Here is a 20,832-nt window from a genome sequence, read left to right as displayed (position 1 = left end):
AACGTCTTAATTTATTGTCATAGTGTGTAAATTAATGCGCCTTCTCATGCCCCCTGACACTTGCTCAGCTACAGCCCTAATGCACATTCATGCAATACCGTGTGGTTATAACGTCAATGTCAATTAAATTCACCGAGCAGTGTATTTTACGCACAAAATTGAACTCAAGCTCAACGTTCTCTGAGAATTAGATATTTGTGGAAAAAAACAGATTGGAGTTTTCCTAATGTGTGTTCATTTTATGTTGACGGGACTGCGCCAAGTTAGCAAATTTTTTAGAAAATGTCCTGTCAAGCATGTATGAACTACCTAATAAGAGTATTGGAAATTCTCTCGTCCAGATTTTGAAACCAAGTCACTGTTTGAAATTAGACATTCGCATCGGTACTGTGAATATGTTAAATTTCCCGATATAGTTGGATGGAGTTCGTTAACGTAAGTGAGCATTGGAAAAATCGGCAAGCGTAGAAAATTAAAGAGCGGATTATGGAGGAAGAACCGTTTCATCCAAGCTTACCAGAGACAGTGGAATGAAATGGAATTACGCGTTGAGCTAATTGAATTCGTAGTACACGTGACCAATGACGCACCGTAAAGGTCACGATGATCATTGAGGGACAGATTTGAGGAATTTCACTGTCTGAGTAATATTTTAAATATAGTTGCTCAACTCCTACTAAACATTCAACTTGATTCCATTCTGCATAGATAATAAGATAGACAAGAATACAATAGAGCTTTGAAACCGTTTCTCTTGAAGTATAAGCTTACAGTAAATCAATGCATCGTAAATCGTTGACACTGGTGGGGGAACCAGTGTTATAAAAACTCGAGAGTGTTCAATCTGGTCGTAATTGCTTCGCGGTCTTCGAAATACTCTTGACCAAAATCTGGTGCTGAAATTTAAAATACATAGTTACAGTGACTTCTAAACCGGTAGTGCTTCTTACGGCTTTATCGCATACAGAAGCAGCAATATGTCAGATAAAAGTGAAACCGTCACCAATTGTGATGAAGCTAGTTTGTTTGCTACCCCGGAAAAGGGTGATGAAGTGGTCATTTCGGGCATCGCTGGGAGGTTTCCAGACTCGGATAACATGACTCATTTTCAGGAAAATCTTTTCAATAAGGTTGATCTTGTCACCGATGACGATCGGCGTTGGAAATTAGGTGTGAACGTTAAGTATATCTCTTCAATGATGCCTCGTTTTGGGCAAAGTTGTGTAGACTGATATAGTGAGATGAATTTTTACAACCTTCACGTCTGGTTCCATTCAATATTTCGGAATGAAATTACCGACTTCGTCAAAAATGGTTTATTATAGCTTTCTTCCATTTTATGAATTGTGAATAAATATGGAACATGCATAAAAAATATCATATTATAATAATCAGTCTTTGTACTAAACAATGATTCGAAATGCAACAATATATCCCTTTTTTGAAGAGCCGTTCGACTATTTTGAATTGTCATGTGTGAATTGTTGTTGATATTAGATCATCCGGAAATTCCTCAACGGACAGGAAAAGTAAATGGAATCGGAAAATTTGATTCGCTATTCTTCGGCGTGCACTTCAAGCAAGCCCACACTTTGGATCCCATGTGCAGAATGCTGTTAGAACATGCATACGAAGCTATTATTGATGCTGGCGTTAATCCGCGTCAACTCCGTGGTAGTAACACTGGCGTGTTCATTGGTGCTTGTTTTTCTGAGTCTGAAAAGACTTGGTTCTATGAAAAACTTCAGGTTTGAATCGTTGAGTTTTTCCAATTCAATCTGGAACGAAGTCGAAACAACTCATTACCCTCAAGAGGAATTTTATATTTCCTTAGGTGAACGGATTTGGTATCACAGGCTGCAGTCGAGCCATGCTGGCAAATCGAATTTCTTACTGGCTCGGATCTCATGGACCGAGCTACACTGTAGACTCGGCATGCAGTTCAAGTCTGTTTGCCTTGGACCATGCATACAGAGCAATCAGAAGCGGACAGTGCGACGCTGCTATTGTGGGAGGAGCCAACTTGTGCCTTCATCCATATGTCTCGCTTCAATTCTCTAGACTCGGTACGATATATTTCCCATAATAGTCACGACATTCATAACTTAATGCGAGGACAGAAGTAAAAGACATGGTATTTTAGTATTTGTGACCCATTCGCACATTTCAAAGGTAACGATCATGTATTAATGTTCTAATTTCATTCCTACCGTGTTAGGTGTACTCGCTTCGGATGGAAAGTGTAAATCGTTCGATGCTGATGCTAACGGTTACGTCCGCAGCGAAACTATATCTGTGATCTTCCTCCAAAAAGCGAAAAATGCGAAACGTATTTATGCCAAAGTTGTTCACACGAAAACGAACTGTGATGGTTTCAAGGAACAGGGCATCACATTTCCCTCGACTGTAATGCAGAGTGCACTGTTACAACAATTTTATAAGGAGTGTCGAGTTTCACCTTCCAGCCTGGCTTACGTAGAAGCTCACGGTACCGGAACAAAAGTTGGCGACCCCGAAGAAGTCTACGCCCTTGAGAAAGTATTCTGTCCAGGTCGTACTACACCATTACGAATTGGTTCCATCAAGTCGAATCTAGGACATTCCGAACCAGCCAGCGGTCTTTGTTCTATTGCTAAGGTATTGAAAGTTTTAAAACTACGAAATGCCGATAATACTTTTACACCATAAAACTAATTAACAGGGATTCGAAGGATCGATCTCACACACCTGTGAAAGTCTGAAAATCTGAATTGCTTGACTACATACGGCTACACTATGTAACATATTATTTTTATTCAGAGTATAAAGTACTGTACTGTGATATTTCTTTGTTGACGCTATATTGAATACGTGCTGTATGTCAATAGCTGTTAGAAGATGTTTGTATCGCATTAAGTGCGATGAACATGCAACGATAAGACAGTGATCTTTTTCTGTCTTCAAGGTTATAATCGCAATGCAGAGTGGATACATTCCACCAAACCTAAATTTTAAGCGTCCTCGTGAAGGAGTCACAGCATTAGAAGATGGCAGGATTCAAGTAATTACCGAATTAACCCCATGGGACGGTGGATACGTTGGTGTGAACTCTTTTGGTTTTGGCGGTGCCAATGCTCATATTCTCTTGGAATCACATTCGAAGAAGAAAATCAATAATGGCCAACCCGAAGACGACTTGCCTAGACTTGTAGTCGTTTCTGGGCGGACGGAGGAGGCTGTTACAACTATACTGAATAGCGTAAATATTACTGAAACGTCTCGAAATACATGAAATCTGGCTACCGGTTCATTGAAGCTCTTATCTCAAATCACGTCACTGTTGTCCGTGCTGTATGATATCGATTATACTTGGTTGTACAATTTAGTTGTTGAAAATTTGATTATTTCAGCTCGAAAGTCGGGCAACAGACGCGGAGTACGTGAGCCTCTTCCACAGTATACATTTGGAAGAGATTCCCGGCCACTTGTACCGTGGATATACCATTCTGCCACCCCGTGGCCTACCACAGGATAGCATTCGAGACGTACAACATTATCCCGGAGCCAAACGGCCAGTGTGGTTTGTATTCTCTGGAATGGGTTCTCAGTGGGCTGGAATGGGTAAGCATTGACGGATTACAAAGTTCAAGGTTGAATGATATACTTATACCGGAAACTAAATTATGAATACGACCAGTTATTCATTCGCGAATCACTCTGTGCATTTTCGAATAAATATCGTTTGTATCAATAATGGCAGGGGAAAAGACAACGATGAATATATAATGTGATTTTTATTGCGGCATTCAATAGGTGAAGCCCTCATGAAAATTCCTGCATTTGCCAAGGCTATTGACAAGTGTGACGCAGCCCTCAAGCCTCACGGAGTGGACATTATCAATATTCTGACAAACAAGGATCCAAAAACATTCGACAACATCTTGAACTCATTTGTCGGAATTGCCGCAGTTCAGGTAAATTGAAATACCCTATTGTAAGATCCATGTGAGCTCACCAATGAATATTATGCACTAATTGAAGGCCACAATAACACCTACACTGATGCCCGTTTATTTTCTCATCATTCGCAGGTTGGCTTAGTAGATGTTCTCACGTCCATAGGAATAGTAGCTGACAATATCATTGGGCATTCGGTGGGAGAGTTGGGCTGTGCCTATGCAGATGGTTGCTTCACTGCGGAACAAATGGTACTGTCGGCATATTCTCGAGGTCTAGCTTCGATAGAAACTGAATTGATTTACGGATCGATGGCAGCTGTGGGCCTTGGTTACGAAGAAATTAAGGATCTATGCCCACCGGATATCGAGGTAGCTTGTCACAATGCTGCCGAGAGTTCCACGATAAGCGGACCAGCTGAGTCCATGAAGAAATTCGTTGCTGAGTTGCAGGTACATTTTAGGCATTCGTATACACGGACAGTTCTTCGAAAGCCATGAGTAACTTTATCAAATACTTTTCTGTGTTTTCGTTATTCCAGTTATACTTTCTTATTACAGGCAAATAACATCTTTGCTCGAGAAGTCCCGTGCAGCAACATTGCATACCATAGTCGCTATATAGCAGCAGCGGGCCCAAAATTATTAAATTACTTGCAGAAGGTCATTCCTGATCCAAAACCCCGTAGTCAGAAGTGGCTCAGCACTTCCGTACCTCGTAACAAGTGGAACACTACTTCGGCTCGATTGTGCTCGGCCGAATACCACACGAATAACTTACTAAGTCCAGTTTTATTCGAAGAAACGTCGAACCTCATACCAACAAATGCAATTACTATCGAAATAGCGCCACACGGGCTGCTGCAAGCCATTTTACGGAGATCCCTGGACGAGAACGTTACCAATGTGGCTTTAACTAAACGTGGGCATAAAGATAACACCCAAGTTTTACTACAAGCCATTGGCAAGCTTTACGAAGTCGGTTTACATCCAAATTTGGCCGACCTTTACCCTAAAATCGAGTACCCAGTCAGCAATGGCACTCCTATGATATCTCCTCTGGTACGTTGGGAACATTCTGATGACTGGTATGTGACCTGCTATAGGATGCAGGAGAAAATCACTTCAGGTGAAAGAATGGTGGAAGTAACACTGGCTGACGAAGACTTTGAATGGATGGCAGGCCATGTAATCGATGGGAGAAATCTGTTTCCTGCGACTGGTTACTTGGTACTAATTTGGGAGACTGTGGGTATGATGCGAGGTGAACTGTACACTGAAGTATCAGTCGTATTCGAAGATGTCAGATTTCACCGAGCGACCACAATTCCAAAGGAAGGCAGCGTTGAGCTTACGCTCATGGTTCAGAAAGGTACGATCACGTAGAATACTACGGCGCTATGCTGGGCAGTCATTTTTTCCACAGCGTAATACCGAATCAGATTAGTAGGTAATTATACTGAATATTCAACTGTTATCAGGGTCAGGCAGATTTGAAGTTGTAGAAGGAGGTACTGCCGTTGTAACTGGGTTAATTCGTGCTATTTCAAACCCAAGTCAAGAACGCGTAAGCGATGAGATACTGTGTGAAGAATTAGATGAACTAAATGCAACTGGCAGAGATGTTTATAAAGAGTTGCGTCTCAGAGGATATCAATACGCGGGAGTGTTTCGTGGTATTAAGCGTACATCATTGAGTGGGACCAAGGGACGCATAGCTTGGATGAACAATTGGGTAGCCTTCATGGATAATATGCTACAGATGGAAATATTAGGAACGGACACCCGAGGACTTTACGTTCCCACCGGTATTCAGAAGCTTGTCATAGACACTAAAAGCCATTGGACTGCCATTCAGAGTATGCCTGACGACGACAAAGGTACGAGCTGCTTGTTCAATATTTTCCACATTCAGTATCGAAGAATATTTTATCATTAATCTTCGTTAGGAGGAGGAACATTCTCGTATTTTCTTTTTGCAGAATTCACAGTGCAAGTAGACAGAGATTTAAATGTTACTGTGGCTGGTGGGGTGGAAATAAGAGGACTGAAAGCGGGCGCTATTGCTCGTAGAAAACCAGCTGGGGATCCCGTACTTGAGAAGTTCCAATTCATAGCTCATCGAGATCGGGCTGAAATGGCACTGAAAGATATCGCTTGCATCGCTACACACATAGCACTTGAAAATCATCGTGGTTTTAAAGTGAAAACTGCCGAATTGATCGGTGAAGTAGATAATGTCTCACCTGAAAATCTAACTTCCCTCCTCATTCAAGAAATTTTGAGTGATTTACCCTTAATCCAGGCCGATATCAACGTCGTGGGATCCCAAGAAAAATTCACCAACGATGTACTGCCATCTACTATTACAGTCTCAGAACTAAAAAAATTGTCCAGTGACGGTGATGCTTTAATGGTGATTAGTCACGGTGTCTTCGCTAGCAAAAATCACGAAATTCTGAAACAACTTCAAGCGGTAATGGTGGACGGAGGATTTTTACTAGCCAGAGAACCGTTGAGTATCGATTCTGCCATTTTCGCAACTATAAGACGTGAGGGTCTTGACGTCATCCTGGAAAAACGTACAGATCGAGAATTTATCATTTTACTCCGTAAACAATCGAGACTGCCCGAAATATCTGCAGTTATACCGATCAACAATTACGAATTCACGTGGCTATCTAAGCTTCAAGCTGCTCTAGAAGCGGAAAAAGAAAAAAAAGATAGCCGCAATCGTCGAATACTTCTTCTGAGTGAAGGGAATTTCGAAAGTGGGCTTTTGGGACTTGCTAACTGTCTTCAGAAAGAACCAGGCGGCGAAATTGTCCGAGGACTTTTAATTCAAGATTCGAGGGCTCCGAAATTTACTCTAGAAAATCCGTTCTATTCTGAACAATTGCGATTAGACTTGGCACAAAATGTTCTATGTTCTGGGAAATCATGGGGTTCGTATCGGTTTCTTCCTTTGGATCCCTTGAAAATACAGCCGGTTTATCACACTAAGTTGACTCAACTAGTGCGTGGTGATTTGAGTTCACTCAAGTGGATGGAAGGTTCAATACAGCCGGGATCCCGCTCCGACGGCTTGATCAAGGTTCATTACTCGTCTTTGAATTTCCGTGATATCATGGTAAGCACTGGAAAATTAGCAACTGAAGTTGTTGGGAGAACAAGGCTACAGCAAGAATGTGTGATCGGATATGAATATTCTGGAATAGATCTGAAAGGTCATCGAATCATGGGAATGATCCCGTGTGGATCCTTTTCAAACTACTGTATCCGTGACGCGGAACTTGCTTGGTCAGTGCCGGATGACTGGACACTAGAGGATGCAGCTACGGTTCCAGCTGCTTATGGAACTGCTTATTATGCGCTTTACATGAATGGCAAAATGCGAAAGGGCGATAAAGTTTTAATACATGTCGGGACCGGAGGTGTAGGTCAAGCAGCTATAAGATTAGCTCTTTGTGAGGGCTGCGAAGTTTTCACGACAGTAGGAACTCCGGAGAAACGTGAATTCATTAAAAAGAAATTTCCACAAATTGATGACAATCACATCGGCAATTCTCGAGATACAAGCTTCGAGCAATTAATTCTTGGAGAAACTCAAGGACTTGGAGTGGATATTGTGCTGAATTCTTTGGCAGAAGAAAAATTACAGGCCTCGGTTCGTTGCTTGGCACAGGGTGGTCGATTTTTAGAGATTGGGAAATTTGACCTTGTAGCAAACAATAACCTTGGAATGGAAGTATTTTTGAAGGAAATTAGCTTCTATGGCATCCTGGTAGATAATTTATTTTACTTTGTCGGTCGTAAAAGAGAGGAACTGAGGGCGTTATTCCAAAAGGGACTGTCAGCGGGTGTAATCAAACCAATTTCCAGAACTGTATTCTCCATGAGTCAAACTGAAGAAGCTTTCAGGTACATGGCAGCTGGAAAACACATTGGCAAGGTTGGACCCTTTTTCAAAATTACTTTTGAATAATTTAAGTTACCGTCAAAGAATATTTGTATTTCCTCACTATTTTCCTCAGATCGCGTCCAGAGTTGACAGTGATCATCGAATGTGAACTTTCGTTTTTGCTGTCTTACTTTCAGGTAATCATGAAAATCCGTGATGAAAATCCAACTGGTAAGCCAACTCTTCCTCTGGCGTTACCTCGTTACTATTGTTTAGAAGACAGCAGCTACCTTATTCTTGGTGGCTTGGGTGGATTCGGTCTTGAGCTCGCCGACTGGCTGGCACTTCGTGGAGCAAGGAAACTAGTTTTGACATCCCGAAGAGGAATCAATACCGGATATCAACGTATGCGAATTAATGTGTGGAAGGGATGGGGGGTGAAAGTTGTTGTAATTGTTGGAAAAGATGCTTCGACGCACGAAGGGTGCGAAGCTATTCTGAAAGAGGCAGCGGCACTTGGTCCAGTAGATGCTATATTCAACTTGGCCGTGGTACTCAAGGACGGCCTATGTGAGAATCAAACAGTGGAATCATTCGAAGAATCTTTCAAAGTTAAAGCCTGGGCTACTAAGCAGCTGGACAAACTCTCCAGAATCTTGTGTCCAAATCTCAGGCATTTCGTGGTATTTTCATCAGTGTCCTGCGGCAGAGGGAACGCAGGGCAAACAAACTACGGAATGGCCAACTCTATAATGGAACGAATCTGCGAATCGAGAGCGGCAGAAAATCTCCCAGCTTTGGCCATTGAATGGGGAGCTGTTGGTGACGTTGGATTGGTGGCAGAAATGCAGGAAGAACACAAAGAAATTGTCATTGGTGGCACATTACAACAGAGAATATCTTCATGCCTGCAAGAGCTGGATGGTTTTCTACGACAAAATTCCACCATAGTCTCAAGCATGGTTGTTGCTGAGAAGAGGGCAGGTGGAGCTAATGCTACAAATATTGTCGATACAGTCATCAACATAATGGGTATGCTGAACTAGATATACATTTTTCGAACTTCTTATGTTTCTCTTCCAATCAGTTCTTCGAAAAAAAAACAACTCTTCTTGATGCACTTACTATCTGGGTTTAGTGTTAGTTTTAATTTACTGCACGAAGGTCTAAGTAATAACAACCTTCGATCTGTTATAAATGTTTACAAATTTTATAATTTAGAAGGAAGGTTTCGTGCTAATTTATCTGGATAAGTTTCAATTAATGCAATATCAAGTGACATTCGTACCTGAAGGACCGTATTTTTAACAGGGCTCAAGGACCTTAAAACTGTTAGTGTGCACACGCCTTTGGCAGAAATAGGAATGGATTCCATGATGGCCGTTGAAATCAAACAGACCATAGAGCGTGAATTCGAAGTGTTTATGACTGCACAAGACATCCGTGCTCTCAATTTCGCGAAGCTGCAAGACTTATCTGCGAAATTGTTCGAAGAGAGTATAAAACACGAAAAGATCACAGAATTGGCGACCGATCTAGGTGGTATAAAAATACTAATTCGAACTTTGGGAACGGCGAATCTGAATAAAGATATTTGTGTGCCTCTGCCAACTAAGGCAGAGGATAGACGAGGAGAAGTTTTCATGCTACCGGGAATCGAAGGAACCCACATGGTATTCAATTCATTGGCTCCTAAACTAAGAGCTCCAACGACTTGTTTACAGCTTCCGCTGACTATTCCAAACGTAGTAACGATTGGCGATATGGCAGACTATTTCTTGCCGGTAAATATAAATCATTGTTATCAAAAGTGATGTCCGATCGTAATAATTTTCAATTACTAGAATCTTGATACAATTGAACATGTCCTTTTTCAACTTGCAGCATGTCAAGGAAAGAAACAAAGATCGCAGAGACTTCATAATAGCTGGATATTCTTTCGGAAGTTTAGTGGCTATTGAGCTTGTGAGACGTTTAGAGTCCGAAGGTCTCCACGGTCGCCTCGTGTTAATTGATGGCGCACCCGATTATATGAAAGCAGTACTTAATCAAAACTTGATGGCAGAAACTGACGACCAGCTACAATCTCGTGTACTTTCGGAGATAATGGATATTCTTGCACCCTCCGTCACCGCAACGGTTGGTTTCAGTTTTTTTCTGTTAATTCTTACCACGATTGTGTGTACCTCACAAATGCTGATTGTATCGAAAAGGCTTCAATGAATAAATGAATTTTCTCAACTCGCACAAGTTTTTCGGATTAAGAGACAAAGCTCTGTCGTTTCAGCTTGTTGAGGAATTAAAAAATTGCGTCAACTGGGAGAGTAAATTGGCAGCATTCACCAAAGCGTTGCCAGCAGCAAAAAATTTAGATTTCCCGACAGAAACTCAGCAGGAAATATGTTCTGCTATTTACCACCGAATCAAAGCAATTTTGAATTACGACACCTCAGCATTGTCACCCTTAGAAACACCGATAATCTTACTCAGGCCTAAGATTCACTCCGTACGTTCGATGCCGGAAGATTATGGGCTAAAAAAGGTAAGCTGCTACAAACGTTTTGCTTATGTCGTTTTCATTACTCTCAATCCTCATTCCGACAATATTTGATAATGTATCATTGTGAACCCGGCATATCAATGCTAGAAATAGATAAAAAAAAATCAATTTCCTCGATCCGATTAAAGATGCAGATGTTTTGTGCAATTCTTAGAAATACGACATTTTTTCCTGATGAGAATTTTTTAAACAAGTTTGATTTCGCGGTTGAATTTCCGAAAACTATAAAGTGTTTTCTGTTGCATTGCAAAAATTATTTCTCAGAAGAAAGCGTTTGGATTGAAATAGTGCTGGAGATATTCCAACGTGGATGAAATTCAGTGAAATATGTTTCGTGAATATTCCAAAGGAGAATTTGATAACTGGCGCACAAAATTAATTTCACAATCAAGAAATCAAGTGTATGTGAAATTGAGGATTCAGCTCGCAGAATTCAGTTGCATACGTGTAACATGTGGTGATTTCAGATAAACCCACGAACCGTTAAAGAATATGTATTAGGCCAAGCAATAAAGTAGAAAATAAGATATCGTGTAACAAAAATACTAGCAGAATTCCGACTGTGCCATCACACGAAAGGCAGTCCGTAGTTGTATTTTGCCCTGTTTCCTACTGGCAACTATGGTCACAAAATTTTGTCATCAATATTTACACGCAAAAAATCCTGTTTCTTTTATAGTATCTGGCTTATAAAATCGAAATCAATGCAGCAATCTTGATGCTGTCAAGCGATGAGTTGTAGAGAATCAAAAAGCGAACAAATTGAGCTTTGGAACGACTCGAACGGATCATTGGTACCGAAGAATACCTCAAAACTAGAAATAATCTTCGTTGTTTCAAAAATTTATAAGTCCGTCATTTTTAAGTTGTGGTGCAGGCCCTTCGGATAAAAGTAGTGATGCGAATGGAGCTATGTCAATTATTTCTTTTTCATTCTGGGGTAGGTGAACCACGGGAAACTGATTCTCCATTAAGATTTCACAAAAAATTAATGGAAAAGCTGCAGCTGAATGATTATTGTAAAATATCGTAATATTAATATGAAATAGATAAAAAATAAACGAAGAGGAAGCTGATTTATTACAGTACATGGTAATTGAGATTGCTTCATTAGTTGTTGAAATAATCGAGTTAAAAGATTGATGAATCGTACGCACCGCGCTTCTATGGCTATATATCCGCTTTCACTTACTACTCGACTGCTTTCTCACGCTCAACGCCTTTCAGTCATGTCCGTGATCATTTTTTACCTATGCCACAGCATTTTGGTAGGAAATAAGGATATTGTACGTTTTGAGGTGTTTTATTCCTTCTTTCAAAATTGTTTCGAAAAATTGAAATCCGATCATTCGTGACTCATCCAGCTAGTCTGAAAGATGGTGCGTTAAAAAGTTCAAATCGCAATTGCGCAAATCTATTCATCCGACAGCGCCTGTCTTGTGCACAAATAAAGAAAATATCGATCACGGGATTTGTTAAGTATAAATGTTAATAAAAAATTTTGTGACTATAGTTACGAGTAGGAAACATGACAAAATACAACTACGGACTGCCTTTCGTGTGATGACACAGGCGGAATTCCGCTACTATTTATGTCATGAAAAAAGCCTCTATTGCTTGGCCTACTATATGTTGCAGACGTGTAGATGTATGAATATTACTGTAAGAGTTGACTTTCAAAGCAAACAGTCCAATTGAAAGATGTCAAGTTATTCGCGAATTCTTTGAAATCTTAGTGCGCTTATCTAAATTGGTACCAGTTTCAGAAGAAGCATTTGTAAAACTTCCAGGAGTTAAATTCTTAGAATAAAGCGATAATCTGTCTTGCGCAATTTTCTTTCTTTTTTATTTGTATTATCTGAATTGTTGCATGAAACTTAAAATGAATTAAAAATATTTATACATAAATTATCAAGGTGGTGACAGAAATCAGATCGCAAGATTCCCTGAGATTTCCCTGATGTCCGGAGCGTAGTTTCAAAAAATTCTGGTCATATTTCTCACTATTAGTTTAAGATCACTTGTAGAGAATGGTGTAATTAAATGGAGCAGATGATACGTCAGTTACACGCAAGTGGAAATATTACTAGTTCGATTTCGAACATAAATACTGTAAAAGTGATACAATTCTGCTGTAAATATCTTTAAAATATTTAATTTGTCGTTAGTTATGCTTATGATCAGAACACCTCAACTGAAATAATTTCAATATCTAAAACCAAGGTATCTATCCGAAATTGCCCAAAATTTGATGAGGTTTTCATGAACTCTCCAGAAATTTCCAGAACTCGGAAGTCTTCGAGAATTCCTTTATTTCTCGGTTCTGTCGCCACCTTGACATAGTATCGTTATGATACGTTGAGAAGCCAAGATCATAGTAGTATTTGGGTCTTTCAAAGATCAATTTCTGATATTGCCTACCTGCTGTTGTCAGAAGTCACCATCGTCAACATTGAACTGTTTGCTACCATTAATTTTCATTTCCTTCATAGATTACTCAGGGAAAGATAGAAGTGCACTACGTTGAAGGGAATCACGTTACGATGTTGGAAGATAATATCTGCGCTACAGCTATAAACGGAGAACCTATCGAAGATGCTGCGTCGTTCAAGAAAAGCATAATGGAAGATGGTGCAAACCTAGCACCCATCATTCCTGCAAGTAATGTCAGCAGAAGTTAAGTTGGTTAAAAGATAATAGGTCCTGAACTTATTTGATTTTTTATCCAAAATGATTAACATCCTGTTATGAAAAACAACTCGAATGGTCGTAATTTAGTGAAGCTTGCTTCCAAGCTCATGCCAATTATTGTCTGATTGAAAAGTGCTTGACACGAAAAAAAGAAACAGTATGCAATGCAATCATTTTTATGTAACCACGTTTTAATGTAAAACAGATTATACATAAATAGAATGCGAAATTGAATTTCCCACTGTACTGGTCCTACTATAGTAATAATGACATCATTTCAACATTTATCCTCGAATTTATCACACACACGTGTATATTTATTAAAGTCAGCCTCATCATCCAGTAACAAGTTTAGATTGGGTCACTCCACCCGAAATCTCGTTAAAGTCTATCGTTACCAAGTATCCCGTTACTGACTGTTGGGGCCGCTTATATTTGAGTACCTCACACAATCTTACGATCTCAAAAAAAAAAAAAAAAAAAAAAAATCACCACAATTGTTGCTCTCAAATGAGCGGTTTCAATAAATTTCTCACACGTGAACTTATATTGCAACTTATATAATTAAGAGAAAACGTAACAACATTTAATCGATAATATAAGCTAGAGCTAACTTGGACAATAAACTATCCTATCGCTTACATAAAAAGTAACAGTATTCAGTAATTTCAACACTTTAAATATGACAGTGTTCGTTTGCATTGCCATTATTAATCATTGACGAAGAATCGTTGATCGATTCTTTGCGCAAGTGATGAGGATATAGAAGGAAAATAATTTAATCAGATATTATGCGAGAATCCTGATGGCTATTTTTTAAAACTTATTATTAGTAACGAATAACGTATGGTTTCGTAGATTCTTTCAAAGCTCCATGGGCTCGAGTTGTGGGGAACATTGATTTAAATCTATTATACCGTTGTTATTATTGTTGTTGTTGCTGTTTCTATTGTTATTGTTATTGTTATTGTTGTTGTTGCCATCTTCAAGGAAGTTTGATATTGGCGTTGGTGTATCTCGAGGTACTGGTAATACCCGGGCAAGGTGTTTACTCGGTGGTTCCCAAAGTACTAGTGCCATTGAGGGTCGTTCACTGAAAAAGACAGACTTTCACATATAAGCCTGGCTTTTTCCTTCCTTGTTACTAATATTCAAGTTACTACACCCAAGAAGTGTCAAGGGGCTATCCTACTGCGAAATTATCAACGTGAAAATATTTATTTTTTCCTCTCTAAAAAGTAGTTTCCAAGGTCAAGATTTATATATAATACGAGACAGGAATGGTAGATAAACGGTAAGATATGTAAATTAAATTTTTCCACTCCAAAAGATTTCGAATACTTTTTTCTCGAAACTATATTTTTCAAAACGGTGTACACGATATCTCGATCTGTAATCCATGAATCGACTTAAAATTTGGTACACATGTTCAAAGAAATAGTGATTTCCGGCTGACGACTGAATATATCGTTCTCATTTTTTGTGCAATACTTATTAATAAATGGTGGCTACTATAAACAGTCAAAAGAATTCCTTGCCTTTTCCTTGACTTTTATGACCAAATTCACGTTCTTTCCCTGACTAAAATGTTAAGTAATAGTGCCAATAACAGTAACTATTTAGTGAAGCTACAAATTGATCGGTATTCAAAAATATGGTCATAATCTATTTAATGGTGATAAAAATTAATTTATACACATTAAGCATGACAATACTTTTTTTAAAATTATTTTGTGACGTAGATGCTTACAGCGAATATTTTACAACTTGTTGAAGGAAAATTTTAATTTAATATTTAGATCCATACAGAGACGTACTTATTGCGTAGACATCCTTTCCACTTATGCTAACCCCTGCATCTTGTCCACTCTATTTAATATATCTTTTTGGGTGCTCAGCGCTAATCGAAGAAATATGACCGGGAGGCAATGTTCGTTCTATGGAATTTATAAAAATGTCTCGTATGTAATCTGAAATTTTTGGACCGAAAAGTACTTCATTTCTCGACACGATTTTTATTAACTACGAATTTCTAGCATGCAATTTTTTCAATCTTCGATTTTTCGTGGAAGCCTAGTTTTTTCTCGTTGTGCCGGACCACCGTACATTTTCCTTGACCAAATGAAAGATTCCCTGACTTTTCCCTAACTTCCCTGACCAATTCAAGAATTCCCTGACTCTTTCCAGATTACCAGGTTTTCCCTGACGAGTGGCCACCATGTAATCCAAATACAACATATTCTTGAGCTGAAAACGTCCTAAAATCGGAAATTTTCTTCATGTCACCAAAGAGGAAAAAAAAAAACGCTCTGTCGGTCTGTAGCCAATACATACGTAGTCAATGACCATATTTTTATTTTTGTATCAGACCACCGATACTTGTGATATCATGTACAATAATTAACCCTGCACAAAAACTATTGAAAGGCGCGAAGACATATCTCTATCAAATTGTATTTTTTTTATTGATCACATTTTTTGAACACACTCCTTAACCGGTTCACTGATGGATCCTAAATCAACGTTTCGTGCCAAAACTGGTAGGAGCAAATAATTTTGTATTCAACAGAAAACCTTCACAATATGTAGTTTTTTGGATCGCTGATTACGAATCTGAAATCGAAATTTGAAAATTCAATATGGCGAATCCAATATGGTGGCATCGACTGACTAACGGTATTCAACGACTGTCCCCTCCGTTATTAACTGTTGATAAATATGACCACCACCGCAGACTGTGCCGCGGGAAGGCCTGTGAAGCAGGTGTGAAATCCTACCGCAGCTTTCCCGTGACACACTCTGGGGTTGTAGTCATATTTATCAACAGCTAATAACGGAGGTGACAATCACAGTGGAATACCGTTACTCAGTCGATGTCACCATATTAGATCCGCCATTTTAAATTTTCGAATTTCGAGTTGAAATTCGTAATCAGCACCCCAAAAAACATGGGCATATCAAATTTGATGCAAATCCGTTCGAAACTAACAGAGATATTCACGGATCTCATAGATAAGTCCTTACCAGTTGTGGCACTTTGTTTTTGCAGATATATGAGTGCTTACTAGTGAACCGATTAATGTGTACATGAGTTGATATCAAAAAATTATTAATATAGCATCAGCAGTTTTTCCGAAATTAATTCCTGAAAATTAGCCTGTTGATATATCCATGTCAGTAGGGTAACCCCTTAACGCATTAATAATGGAGATAAGTTCAAACTTATAATGGCATCCGTAAAAGGAACTTTCACCCCACTTTTTGGAAACGAAACATTTATTCTTCCAAATCCTGTGAAAGAAACTCCACAAAAATCAGCCCAATCTAATACAATGATACTCACAGAGAATAAAATACTCACAGTTTGGATAACAGAGAGGTAGGAATTAGGGGTTCTTCTTGTAGCCGTCTGACTTCCTCAGATATGACCAGTCTAGGTTTTCTGCAGTCATTTTGATCTAAGTTTATGCCCTCAGCACTTTCCATATTCGAGTTCATATATTCTAAATTATTACACACACGCTGTGGCGAGTGAGCTGTCGATGTCGAAGGAGGTGAATTTTGAGCTTGATAGTTGGAACTGATGTGCAGACCTTGAAAGTGTGAGGCCATCTTTTCTTCGGTAATAAATTGCTTTATTTGCCGACTGTAATTGAACACATGTATGTATTAATGCATTTTGTTTTCTTTCGAATTCCATATGGTAGAAATATTTGACTATACTCATAAATTTTGCCACATCTGTATTTTGGGGAACTCTAGATCTCACTCTAGATGTTAGTTAGACGCAGAAAATATTTTCTACTGGCACTTACGTATCTGTGATATCTGGTGTGCTCAACTTTCTTTTTTGATGCAGCGACATTGTGTCATAGGCAGGCTGGCTTCTTTCACCAGTAAACCTGATCAAATCAGGTTGCTGCAAAGCTGGAACGCTCCATGGCATAGACAACGCTGGGACCTGTGGCATTTGCAGCCAAGGTCCGCCTTGTTGCGGCGAGTTTTGCTGACCCATCATATGTTGGAATACAGACTGTGGAGTATGGAGGTTAGCTCCACCCATCGTACTCTGCATCGGAGGGTTTAGATGGTATTGCAAAGCCATTACTACCCAATATCTCAATTCTGTTATTTTTTTCTGCCTAATTGATCAACTTATAATGAATTACTTACAAATGCAGGTTTTGCTTTACATATAAATTTACTTTAAAGCTTAATATTCTCAAGCTATATTAAATAAGTACTAACTGTAAAATCTGATCGTTCCAAAGACTGCCTATTGTTGTTCCTTCTGTAGTTAACATGGAAATATTAAGTATAAATGGCCATCACAATCTGAATCAAAATTTAAGAACAGCAAAAAAATTGTTTAAAAAATCTCTAGCAATATTGTTTGCACCAATGATAGTGAACGTAAATAAAATAGCATCTCTACCATGTAATTTAAATCAATCGGAAGAAATTTGAAACAACACATGCTTTAAGACATTAACAATTTGAGGAGAGGTTTTACAATTAAAACGATACGTTGTAAACGATTAAACTCTGATGTTTTAGATGCAATTCTACTGTTCTTTGGCTGATTTTACTTGCTGATCAGATTTCCTCATATAGTTTGCAGAAAAATTTTGAGGAAACCTTAAATCATAATAGGTAGAGTTATAATGTGCAAGTGTAATTAATGAGGAATGTCTACTCTACCATACTTACACTAATTTATTTTTTTCCATTCCGGAGATAACTTTTTGTTCAAGCGTTCTCTGGAAATCTCTGTGGAGACCAAAATAAGCCAAAAATCATTAAAACCGGTTCAAGAACACCAGAGTTTCATTATTTTGAACCATCCAATTATAAAACTTGTACGGTTGTCGATAGGTTGTCATTCGAATTTGCTTATCTTCATTGTTGGTATAGTATAGGAGTTTGTTTCATTCCTGTTCACCATCATTGGCACAAATAACATTGCCGGAGATTTTTTAAACGGACTTTTTCTATATCTAACCTTTGATTCAGATCTGCTCCCTGATCCATAACCTGAAAACGTTTCGAATCCAGCACAAAAACTGCCTGAAGAAACTTTGAAAGACTTTACAACGTGTCATTTGCTGTGCAAAATTCGTGTCTGATACAGCGCAATACTTTCCGCCGAATTTATGCTGAGCACACTGCTTATGTATTACTAGTGCAAGACCGTGAGGTATTCCCATTGTAAAACAAAAATAAAATTGCCATATACATACTACATACCTCTTACGCTGCCAATCAGATATTGCCTGCAGGGCGATAGTCGTGATTTATGTTAACTACGTATTTGTATTGTCGGTTTTTTACCACTCTTTTATCCACCAATTAAAGGACAATGCTAAAAACTTGCCAGGTTTACGAACAATGTTCGGAATCACTTGACAGAATGTTGAATGAGACTCACTTTTCTCGCAGTTTCTCTTTGCTGGCGCAAGTCTCGCGTGAGTTGGTGAATATGCTGTGAACTACACAACACAAATGATATTCCCATCCCGTGTTGGCCAACGCACAATCACAAGGCCTGCTACGCTCGCACGCTGCTCCACAAGTTTGACCATTGCTGCCAGTTCAACAACCGAGGCGAGAACTAGTTGGAATATTCCGGAACATACCGTCGCGTTCGAACGTTTTAACAAAAATTTTAGTTATGATGATTACCTCGTCTTTGTTCGTTATTCTTTGAATCTTAGAGCTAATCGTTAAGCAGAATTGTAAATTACGACTGGATTAGAAGACAAGAGATGGTTTGCTTCGATAAATTTCTAATCGACTTGAACGTAGTCCTTCCTGGGTTAACTGACAGTTGAATTCAAACATTTCGACGACTTCTAATCACGATTTCGGAACACTTGTATGCATGTATGTACATACATACATTGAATGTAGCCGTTTTTGGTCTGACGAACCCGTTGGTGCCAGGTGTGTCATATTTGGCACATTCGCGCGTTGGGAAAACGGGCAATTTTTTTCTCATAAGTTCATTTTTTGAAATTCTTAAAAATGTTCAGAATTTTTTGGTCCACGCGATGAAAGTTTTAAGAATAGATATTTATTAAGGGAGTGCTTTGGTCAATTTCGACGTTGACGCATATATCTCGAAATATCGAATTCCACGTATTTTAAACGCGACAAAGGGCTTAACCTTCCCATTCTACACGTAATTCTGACCGAAAACTCTTCAATTCATTTTCATTTGACGCAGAAATAAAGAAATGGCATGAATTCTACGAATTTACCATGACAATTTCATAGAACCCATGCCATTTCTATTTATCTCTGCGTCAAATAAAAATGTATCGGAGTATTTTTGTTCAAAATTGTATATGAAATCGGGTTGTTAGGCCCTTTTTCTCTTGCAAGATATGTATGTAGACTTTGATATGTGGAGATATTTGGTCAACGTCGAAATCGACCAGGAGGGCACACCCTTAAGAAGTTTATTCATATATTTACAAAAAATTAAAAAAACTGTCACTTTCACATACTTTCACTCACAATCAGAGTAATGTTCGTTCGTCGGAAATTTCTTTTTCTGCTTCAACTGAAGTGGGTGTTAGCCTCAACCCTGACCGCTGCACACTGCCCGGGTCGCGGAATACCCCACGTCAAAAAAGTCTTGAAACATCTCCAGCAATGTTATTTTTTCCAGTGATAGTGAAGATGAATGAAAAAATATTCCTACTGCGCATTACAGATGAATTTGAGCAAATTGAAATAAAACAAGCTAAGACATCAACAATATGCAAACGTAAAAAAAAATTAAACCGTACAAAATGATTAAACACTGTGATATTTTTTATCTCAATCCAACGATTTTGGGCTTATTATCTTCACAATAGAGATCTCCAGAAATTACCTAAACAAAATTTTGCAATTAGTTAAATGTTGAATTTGTGTACTTACAGTACAATAGATTCTCGTCAACAATTATATTTGCACATTAATACTATGTCATAATGTAAGATTTCTTGAATGCTTTTCCCACGATTTCTGTTAAACAGCCACCATAATGATTTTATGGTCAACAAAATAAGCTCAAAAATATTGGAATCAGATCATAAACACAGAGTTCATGACATTGCTGGAGATTTTTCTCTTTTCCTAACTTATTCAGATGGTGCGACTCATTCATCTTTGAACACATTTACTGATACCCACAGTTGCTATTGAATTCGCAAGCTTTGTATTCGAACATAACAGTCATTAATTGTTGAACAACGAGCATGATGAAATGTCTTTGGATGCAAAGTTACTTTTTATAAGTAAAAGCAAACCTCAGGGGGCCGACACAAGTTTATCGCTGGCATCAAAGCAGGTCCTGCATGAAGTCTATGAGAAGTTTGCAAGTGAAAATAAATGTACATCATATTTGTGATACATTTCCTTTTAATATTATCGTGGGAGAAATAGCCATGAAAATTTTGAAAAGTACTGTTCAAATCTCCCAATATTATTTGGTTGCATACTTAATTCATTCCATTTATTTAATGCTAGTTTCTGACGAATCGTTGCTGCGACTTTACGGCATATTTGGTTCAACTTTTGAGCGTGCTCTTGAGCTATACGAATTGGCAAGAGTAAAAAAGATTTGCGTTAAATCTGAGCCAGGAAATAATGTGAATGATGCTCGGTGGCTATTGCAAGTGACAGGCATATCTGGTGAAATATATACATTATTTCCTGAAGTTAATTTCTGCAGCTGTGCATCATTCAGGTATACC

The 20,832-nt window shown here is 38.6% G+C and overlaps 2 protein-coding genes and 1 long non-coding RNA gene across 15 annotated transcripts; 2 read left to right on the top strand and 1 right to left on the bottom strand.

Moving 5' to 3' along the window:
- Positions 1–860: 860 nt before the first annotated feature.
- Positions 861–13,638, top strand: LOC124213192 (fatty acid synthase-like). Its single transcript, XM_046614217.2, has 16 exons — positions 861–1,170; positions 1,498–1,748; positions 1,835–2,066; positions 2,219–2,637; positions 2,945–3,238; positions 3,390–3,600; positions 3,793–3,953; positions 4,071–4,388; positions 4,497–5,307; positions 5,417–5,815; positions 5,918–7,887; positions 8,034–8,868; positions 9,148–9,620; positions 9,721–9,975; positions 10,124–10,378; positions 12,889–13,638. Exons 1-16 carry the CDS (start codon positions 978–980, stop codon positions 13,075–13,077), a joined length of 7,266 nt encoding a protein of 2,421 aa, XP_046470173.1. The 5' UTR covers positions 861–977; the 3' UTR covers positions 13,078–13,638.
- LOC124213195 (GATA zinc finger domain-containing protein 12) lies at positions 13,128–18,936 on the bottom strand. Of its 13 annotated transcripts, none has more exons than XM_046614229.2 (6): positions 18,335–18,472; positions 18,090–18,121; positions 17,336–17,378; positions 16,903–17,156; positions 16,449–16,733; positions 13,128–14,180 (listed from the first exon to the last, which is right to left on the bottom strand). In XM_046614229.2, the coding sequence occupies exons 2-6, from the start codon at positions 18,116–18,118 to the stop codon at positions 13,952–13,954; spliced, it is 840 nt and encodes a 279-aa protein (XP_046470185.1). In that variant the 5' UTR covers positions 18,119–18,121; positions 18,335–18,472; the 3' UTR covers positions 13,128–13,951. The 13 variants fall into 13 exon arrangements, with proteins under 13 accessions (XP_046470185.1, XP_046470191.1, XP_046470195.1 ...); XM_046614235.2 differs by having other exon boundaries at positions 16,903–17,120; XM_046614239.1 differs by lacking the exons at positions 18,090–18,121; positions 18,335–18,472 and adding an exon at positions 18,516–18,544 and having other exon boundaries at positions 16,903–17,229.
- Positions 18,552–20,346, top strand: LOC138190504 (uncharacterized). The gene is made up of 3 exons (XR_011176516.1): positions 18,552–18,970; positions 19,761–19,859; positions 20,272–20,346. It is a non-coding gene; the product is annotated as an uncharacterized lncRNA (long non-coding RNA).
- Positions 20,347–20,832: the final 486 nt, after the last annotated feature.

This window comes from Neodiprion pinetum, chromosome 2 (assembly GCF_021155775.2).
Source record: "Neodiprion pinetum isolate iyNeoPine1 chromosome 2, iyNeoPine1.2, whole genome shotgun sequence".
Taxonomy (NCBI): Eukaryota; Metazoa; Arthropoda; class Insecta; order Hymenoptera; family Diprionidae; genus Neodiprion; species Neodiprion pinetum.
Note: the sequence above shows the minus strand (reverse complement) of the source record. Positions and strands in the feature narration are given on the sequence as shown.